The 9350-nt window shown below is 42.0% G+C and overlaps 1 protein-coding gene across 1 annotated transcript; it reads right to left on the bottom strand.

Moving 5' to 3' along the window:
• Positions 1-1193: 1193 nt before the first annotated feature.
• On the bottom strand, positions 1194-8918 carry nop53 (NOP53 ribosome biogenesis factor). The gene is made up of 12 exons (XM_084020126.1): positions 8684-8918; positions 7945-8021; positions 7698-7800; positions 5626-5828; positions 4904-4959; positions 4646-4741; positions 4238-4339; positions 3987-4148; positions 3464-3639; positions 2508-2574; positions 2009-2085; positions 1194-1880 (listed from the first exon to the last, which is right to left on the bottom strand). The coding sequence occupies exons 1-12, from the start codon at positions 8887-8889 to the stop codon at positions 1820-1822; spliced, it is 1386 nt and encodes a 461-aa protein (XP_083876252.1). The 5' UTR covers positions 8890-8918; the 3' UTR covers positions 1194-1819.
• Between the last annotated feature and the right edge of the window lie 432 nt (positions 8919-9350).

The raw sequence follows: 9350 nt of genomic DNA, 5'->3' as shown, positions 1-9350 counted from the left end.
AGAGGAAGGGGAAAAGAAAAACAAACTGTCTGCAATCCACCCGTTTGGCATGTTGTCTCAAGAAAACAGACATATTCCTCCGACCCCCTCCAGCTCCGTCATTCAGTTACAATCTCCTGCTCTTGAAAACCCTGAGTTGTTTGTGTAATACTTAAATGTTCAGTTCAGTTGCACCACCATTTGTTTTGGGCAAAATGTCTTTCCAACCATTTGATGGACGATGATGACTGTGTCTACACACATTCATGGTTACCATCAGGAGGAATGGCGACATCCTTTGTAGTCTTCTGACTTTCATTACTTAATACTTGAAAATGTATTATATTAACTGTACTAATTAACAATGTTAATGCCAAAGGGCTAATCTAAACATCAGCGTTTGCATTCTCATTGTGAGCGTGTTATCGTGATACCAGCGAGTAGCCTCAGAGCTGCAACACTTAAAGACATGTTCTCATCATGCCATAGATTTGCAGTTAAACGCTGCATATTTAAAATAAATATTTTGGTTTTCCTCTCATATAAACCCTATTGTGCAATGATAAAATTCAGCTCCATCAGCAAAACAAATTATAGGCATAACCAGTTGGCATTAGATATTACAGAGTTATAAAAAAAACACCCACGGGTACATTGCATGAGGGCTGGGAGACCTCCAATGAGTTTGATTACATACTTTTGTTGTTTTGTCATTACATTACATTAGTCTGCACTCAATCCTGTAAATAGAAAACTAATGAACGAGGTTCCTTCGGGGACAATCTGTGGCTCTAAGAGTCTGCAGGTTAATTTATCAGCAGGTAGTTGGCATGACAACATTGATAAGCGGCTAGAACGGGAGGCGATCCAGAGTTCACCACTTTGTCTTGAGAAAAAGGGTGTAGGGAGGCCAGCTGATTGAGGCAGTTAGGTGGGTGGGGGGCCTCTGCGGATTCTGAAGGTAAAAGATTACATTTTCACACTGATTAACGGATAAGAAGCTTTGGCGTAGCTCCAGGCACCGTGGAAGAGGGAGAGCGAGTGTGTGTGTGCGTGCGTCCTTGTTCAAACCAGCAGGACACTGAAGGCAATTATGGTTTTAAGCCAGCAAGTTGGAATCAATTATCACATGCCAACTTCCTCAAGCCCATCTGTTTAGCGTTTTACTCCACATAAGGCAAAAAACCCATTAATCTACTTCAATTAAACTCCACTTGAAGTTATCCAATTATGGGGATTTAATAATATTATAAACAGTTTAATCATTGTACAGATGTCTTAAGAAACTGAATCTATTATTATGAAACATACATTCTGATGTGCTATTTTGATGCGCCAAAAAATGTTGGCTATATGAGAAGATTTACTGACATTACCATATCGGAGGTATCGTAATGCCATATACTGACCAATAATCGCTGCTACCAAACGTCATGTGTGTGACCCCGTTATGAATCTAAGCTGTAGGTCTTTACTCATGTATGAGCAGCGCTGTGACACAGTGACACTTGGCCTCAGTAGACCCAGCTGGATCCTACAAACCCTTAGAAAACCTTCTCCTCATAGGGGTCACATTAAAGAACCACTTAAATATAATGTGTGAAATATTAAACATGCAAGAAGTGCACAAGAGCAGGAAATGCACCACACTGCCATCCTTCTCAATTCAGTTTATATTACTGATCTGACATTAATTTGTTGGCAGTTATAACAACCAGAAAGGGTCAAAGAGGCCCTCAACAGTCATTAAGTTGTATATACACAGTTCATCATGTTGCGTTTGTGGCTTTAAACGGTGGCCGGCTTCTTGTGTTCAGCTCCTGTGGTCCGCGGGTCGGCACTAAGTGATCTCTTTAAAAGCCCTCTTCTCCACATACTTCAGCTTGAGACGCCTCTTAAACCTAGACGGGGGAGGGAGGCGACAGAGGGGAGAAAAACGCACATTTAAATCAATATAAACCATATGAATGTGTATATATATCAGAGGTTTTATGGAGGTGTTGCATAAGAGCGAGGCAGAAGTCCTTACTTGGCTCTCTCTCTTGGTTCGATCAGGTTCCTCTTCTGCAGACTCTTGAAGCGATCCTTGAGGACACTGCCCTCTGGCTGCATAGTCGCGGCATTGTGAGAGGTGGGAGGAGGGGAGAGACGAGCCCAGAAAAATTCATGTGAGAAAAATGTCACTCTGCTTTGATGCGCAATTCCCACCCAAATTATAAAATCCCAGTGACAGCACAAAGGCTGATTTAAAGTATTATTGAAAGACATAATAGCAGGAGAAAAGAGAGATGAGCCAGGAATTTTCCACTGGCAATTAGATTACAAGAAACTGTAATGATCCCTGTGGGGGGAAAGTGGGTCGTCGGCGTATTACAGAATAGGACACAGCTTAGAACAAGACAATACAGGGGGCTAAAGATAATACACCAACTAATAGGAACCAAAACTCATCACTGATAAAGACTCCTGCGACCTCACTGGCGAAGGTCACAGTGGCTGAGCTAGCAAACATAACATGAGTCAAGTACCTTGAGTTGTCGCAGGGAGCCAGCCAACTCGTCGCTTAACTGAACCTCCATGTCCTGAGCCTGAAACCTGCAAACAAGAAACAACATGTTTACATATATACACAATATGTTTGGTCCATATATACAAACTGCCTAAATTAGTAACAAAAATATTAATCATATCGCTGAAATGGAACAAACGACCTGATCTGCAATCAGTCTTATGATTCATGAACTCATTAAGAATAACATTGTTGCCAATTAACATGTTCAGAACCGACGGGCGCCGTTTACTTAGCATCTAACTAATTTTAGTTCTGGTGCGATTTCAGTTCACACTGACTTTTTACAAACCAAGAGGACTGGACAGTTTTATCGCAATTGTCCTCCAATATCAGGACCCACATGGGGAAAATAACATTTTGGTGAGTGACAGAAGTGTATGCATATGTTTGTCCATAAGTGTTATCGGGCTTAGTTTAGCCGAGAAAGTCTTAAGGTATGCATCCACTTGCACTGATCTTCCACATCTATCCATCAGGTTAGATTTAACCTCCAACTCCACGTGGAAAGTATCTTCTTAACATTAACTCTCCTCCTTCTACATGTATATTATCCTCAGATCACAGACAACCGCTTACACAACGGTCACCTGAGCTCCATCTTGGTCTTCACATTCCCATGAAGGAAATACTGGGAGCGCAAGGATGAGATCATCACTGGACACAGGTTGAGTGGGAGTTCAAATGAAGTGGGCATTTATGGGGGTCTTAACAAAAGATTTCCTTAAGTTGCAATATGGGAAATGTAGGATCTTTTGTTTTTGGAGCTCGACGCTCAGGCTTGGCACAATTCATTATGACCACTAAAAAAAGGCTCTTGTGAGTCCCCTCCCCACTTCATGAAAGAACAATACCAAGTCTCCAGAGTAGCCCTTTAACATATGGAAGCAGGTGGGAGGAGCGTTTGGTGCATACTTGAGTTTGCCGAGACGTCTGGGTTGAGCTTTCTGCGCCTCCTCATTGGCTTTGCGTTTTATCTGTTTCTCCTTGGTTTCCTCTTCCTGCTTTTTGATGGAGGTCTTTATGGAGCGGAGCTGGAAGAGCTGCTGCCGATGGCCAGTCTGCACTCTGTTGGCTAGTCGCCGTTGCGCCTGGTACAGAAAGAGGAAGAGAAACAGTGAGGTGGATGTTAGGCGATGAGTGGAGCAACGACTACGTGGCAATGATTTGCTTACTGGAAGTCGTAACGATTGCCCCATCACAAGTTGTGACATTGTTTACCTCACATCTAAAAACTACAAACAATACATTTTGGGCTTTCTTTGCTTGATAAAAAGAAAAAGAAAATCTAGTTGAACAAAAAGCTTCATTACATTCTTAGAAAGATCAGTGAAACAGTCCAAGCTTGCAAATGAATGCATGATCACATATAGTAGCAACCTCTGAGTCAAGACATTCCTGAAGTAAAAGTATTTTAACATTTTAATTGCAAGTGAACCTTAATTTTTTCTGATCTCTCCGTCCTTCTCTGTCTCTCAGTCTTCTTCTCTGCCAGTGAGATGGCTCCCACTGCCACACCCTCCTCATTAGCAGCAGCTTCTTCGTCGTCTTCATTCTCCTCTTCCACCAGGCCCTCCACCTGCTCTCTTAAGACCGTCTCCTGCAGAATACACAAACGCGTTCAGAAAAATGACCCAAAACAACACAACGTTTAGGTATAAAGCATAGAGGATGAGCTGGAATCTGCACCTCTGTTGCTATGTGTTCTTTGTTGACAGCCAGCTGTCTCTGAATTTTGTCTTCCTCCTTTTGTTTCTTGACCTCAATCTCATGGGCCTCCTTCAACAAGGCCTGTTTTCACAGTGATGGAGAAGAGAGATCAACAGTCAGGGCAGGTCATAACAATAATATCAAACAATGTACATATTATTTTGGACCTTTTAATGACATCTGCATAAATGCACTACTTTTATACTGATTAAAGTCAACACACTAATGTAAGAATATGTGAAAAAGTCATTCAACAGTTGTAGCAGTTTTTACATCACTTGTTGCCGAGTAACAATCCTTAGTTTTAAAAGACAATTAACATTTAAAATGCTGATGCCCTCCCGTTTGCAGCCATTAGTAAGCTTGTAGAGTTGTAGGTTGTCTTACTTGATGGGAGAAGAAGTCTGGGTTGTAGGATCCTCCGGGAGCGATCACTTCCACAGGAGGAAGCACCGAAGGCTTCTCGTTCAACCTCTCTGGACGCTGACAGAAACGGGGATGTAGCCACATTGGTCAAACTCAACCCCATCACTTACAACATAAAATATTAGTCCTGTGCTGGCAGATCATATTCAAACTCTAGAGACTGATGTTTACTTTTTAAGTCATCGCTTGAAACTCACAAAAAGAAACATTTGTTCTTACCTTGACACGCTTCTTGCCGGTCTGTTGGAGGTACCAGGGGTCAGCTGTATCTTTGGCTACATTAAAAAGAACAACAATGCTTTCACATATTTGATTATTTACATGCACATTTTTTTTTAAAACATTTTTTAATGCATGCAGTTGCAAATCTATGATCAATTATTAGATTTCTACAGCCGCATTTCCCTCCTCAACATCTATATTTAGTTGTGGTGACCCAAATTGACATTTCAAATGGGTACATCAGGTCTTGTGTACAATGGTCACTCCAAATAGGCCAGCACATGCCAATTCAGAAAACAAAATAAAACCCTGGTGCTGGTTTGGATTCCTTCAATCACCTACAGCGAGGCTTAGTTCAGCTGAATACATCTATGTATGCATCCAATTGCACCGTGCACAGATCTTCCACATATATCCATCAGCTTAGCTTTAACCTCCAAACCCCACATGGAAAGACACGAAGTCCAGGAGATGCACATTTTAGGATTTTAGTAAAAAAAAATGTATGAATGATTGACAAATTACTAAAATCATTTTCACATTGTATCTCAACATAAACTCTCCTCCTTATACATGTCCTCAGTTCACAGACAACCGCTTACACAACGGTCACCTGAGCTCCATCTTGGTCTTCACATTCCCATGAAGGAAATACTGGGAGCGCAAGGATGAGATCATCACTGGACAGACACGCGGACACAGACATACACAGCACTCACACTCTTGTTCCCATATGTTGTAGTATTCTCTGTCTGGGTTGTTGTTGGCCTCCGTCACCGCCTTCTTGGCTGTACTGGTGACCGGCCGTCTGTTCATCAGCCGTTTCTGCCTCCGTGAGACTACCCCTTTGGCTGCCAGCTGCTCGGCCTTCTCGGCAATACGCCGGAGTTTCTTGGCATTGGGTTGCTGGTAGGCCAGCACACTGGAGGGGGGGAGGATGGATGAGATTATTAGGTGGTTGTGTGAGGTAAAGGAAGCAGGTAACATGAGGACACATGACGGAGGAGTTGAAGCAAAGGTCTACTTATTGATGCGCATCTTCATATCACAAGACACCATTTACACAACACACCTCCTTCCTGTGTGCCACCTTTACATTCCCATGAAGGAGTTACTTCATGGGAACAAAGTTATATATAAATAAGTCGCTTTAACAGAAGTTGCTCCAAAAATAACAGGATCCTTTACATACAGACTTGAGGGAACCTCTTCCTCTAGTCAGGGCAAGACCCTACATATAAAATAGTAGATAAGATAACATGAAATGTGATTTAGAAGAAAAGATGAGCATGTTTCATCATTAATGCGTTACTTTTTCTCACTTTGGCTGCTTAGCAGGGGGTAAAATGATGGTAATATTAATAACTTTTCTATGACGTTGCCAAATGTGACCTTTGAGCCACAATAAACAAGATTCAAAACAGGTTATAACTTCTGTTTAGCTCTTTGATTGCTAGCAGAGAGCTAAACAGCAAGAACTTCAAACTCAGCTGGTCTATTAAATGGCAGCGAACAGTAAAGTAGCATAGTTCACCAACTTTTTGATGCCTTAAGGCTGGATTATGCTTCCGCGTGGACACAACGCAAGGGGGCTTGCGGACCCCTTACGTCCTTGCGGACCCCCTTGCGTCCGACGCAAGGGCCTGACGTGTACCTCCCAAAAATCCTAGACGCGCGTCGAGGCGACGCAACACCAACGCAGCGGCATCGGCTGTGATTGGTCCGCTAACTACATCCGCTGGAGACCGCTATCCGGTTTCCACTCATAAACACCGCCATTTAAACTTTTAAAAGGCTACTTTTATTGTTTGCACCTCGTTTTATTGTTTGCACCTTCTCGCTTTTGCACAAAGAAATAAAACACCAAGTTCTGAAAAATTGTGGACGTTTAAAGCCGGAAAGTAAACAAATACGCTGTAACGAAGCTACGACGATATACGTCTAGAGTCTCGGCCGGTCGGTCAGTCTTAACAAAAAACATAGCGCCCTTTCCCGGTGTGGCATTGAATTGCATTTCGACACGTAAACCCAACGCAGAACCATCACGGTCTCCAAGCAACTGCGTGGCCGTTGCGTTGCCGTTGCGTTATCACTACGCGGAAGCATAATCAAGCCTTTAGTTGACCCATATGTAAAAAAATAAATCTCTCATCTACTCTATACTTGCGTGTGGACAGTGATACCAGTCTCCCTGGTCTCTTTGGCCCTTTTGGTGATTTAACCTCCAACTCCCACATGGAGGAGGTCCAGGAGATGCACATTTTAGGATTTTAGTTAAAGTTATGAATGATTATAAAATATATTACTAACATCCATGTTCACATTGTATCGTAACAAATTCTCCTTCTACATGTGTATCCTCAGATCACAGACAACCGCTTACACAACGGTCACCTGAGCTCCATCTTGGTCTTCACATTCCCATGAAGGAAATACTGGGAGCGCAAGGATGCGATCATCACTGGACGGACATGCATGCATGCATGCATGACATAAATCGGATCTACTGTTAATTTATAGGCCAAACATACAAGCCAAGACCCTGAAGAGTCAGCTCCACCTGTTGCCCACACCACAGCTACACCATGTACCGAGTCCTCACTGCAGCGGCTCGGATTTGAATCCAACCGGTGGCCATTTCTGCATGTCACCCCCCTCTCTCTCTCCCTCGTTTCACTCTGAAGCTATCCTTTCTGAATAAATGCAAAAGGGCCCAAAAAATTACTTAAAAAAAAAATAAAACAAAAAAAACAACAACGGAAAAGTCACAAAGAAGATGATGGATACTGACTCTTTAGGTGCCGGAATGAGGGAGTCATGCTGCAGGATCAGGTCTATCCTCAGAGGACGGGACGCTTTTCCTCTCCTCCCCTTCCCCTCGACGGGTTCCGCTACTTCACAGGGAAATACAGATAATATTGATTAAACGTCAGGCACACATATGTCTTTACAAACTGGTCAGCTTCAACTCTGGGGAATGCATGACCCAACAGTAGGCCCAAATAAATTTCTATTCTATTGTGCAATTATATATTTACCCTTCGGTTCAACTTTCTTTGGTTGTCCAATATCCAAAAAGAACAAACTGTCATCTGACTTCTCAGATAGCAGACCCCTGAAAGATATAAAAGGTCATATTATAGGCTTACAATTGAAAAAAGAAGATTTTTCCAACATTTTATTTGACAATTATTTACATCATCAAGCAATCTGGTCATTTTCCAAGTAAATGATTAAAATGCATCTATAAAATGTCAGACAATAGTATAAAAACACTAAAATAATTTAAACAACTTTTAAGAAACCAAGGTGAGGTCTTTAAATAGTTTACTTTGTCCAAACCCCAAGGTATTCAATTAACAAAGAGAGGAAAGAAAAGCTGCAAATCCTCATACAGAGGATGTTTGTCTAGCAAATGGTTTTCATTTTAATTCAAGGAAAATATCCTTCCACAGAAATGTTACTTTTTGGAGAATGTATGAGGATCGTCAAAACGACTAATGCCTAATCAGCAAAACTTAAAAACTTAATTTTGCTCAATGTCCCCATCAATGATGGACAGGACTGACGAAACTAAATTAAAGGTACAGGCAGCGTGTTTGAACAGGCAAAGGCCCGTACGGGGAGAGACGACATACGAGCCATAAAGGCTAAAACATCCACAAAATATCGCGTATTTGCGATAACTTAACTGTTAGTGTTCCTTTAGTTTCAGTTTAACGTTAAGTACACCGGTATTACCGTTCGTCTTCCCCGAGTACGACGAACTGCTCTTACCCCGTGGTCCTCTCCTGATGTCTGACGTCTTCCAAAAACGCATCTATGTCGTGTACGTCGATGTGTTTGTTCCAGTTCTTTTTCTTATTCTTGTTCACGCGTTTTCTCCGACCGCTGGTTGAGTCTGCGTCGCCCGAAGTCGACTTTAAATTGAGAAAACCTGGCTGTGACGCCGCCACGCGTTTCAACCTCCTGGTGGGCGCCATGTTGGAAGTTGGGGAAAGAAACAAATGACTTCTTCTTGTGTGCTAGAGCGCTGTGGAGGCTCGCTGGTGGTGCCACCTAGAGGACAACGGTGTAAATGCTGTTCGTTGTTGTTGTGTTCGTTTTAAATTACAATTGGTTATATTCATAACATAATAAATACAATTTAAATGGTGAATATAGTGTGGAAAAATCTGAAACTCAGTGTCACATTGTATCTTCTCTTTTGGACAATAGTGTCGTTTGCTTGCTTTTTATTTCCATACAAATACATTTGATAAACAAATAATAACTACATCCTAAAGTATCAAAATTGTCAATAATCCAGAATTTAGGAAAACAACTTTTCTTAACAACATTGCCCGCGAGCGTGTTGACGCATTTGTTTATCATGTTGCTGCATGTAGACCTATGTAATGTTTGTCCCAGATGCATCATGGTAAATGTGTCTCCTGTTGGTTAC

The sequence above is a fragment of the Eutrigla gurnardus genome (assembly GCF_963514095.1).
Source record: "Eutrigla gurnardus genome assembly, chromosome: 10".
Classification (NCBI taxonomy): Eukaryota; Metazoa; Chordata; class Actinopteri; order Perciformes; family Triglidae; genus Eutrigla; species Eutrigla gurnardus.
The sequence above is the reverse complement of the archived record's forward strand: the minus strand, read 5'-3'. Positions and strand labels throughout refer to the sequence as shown.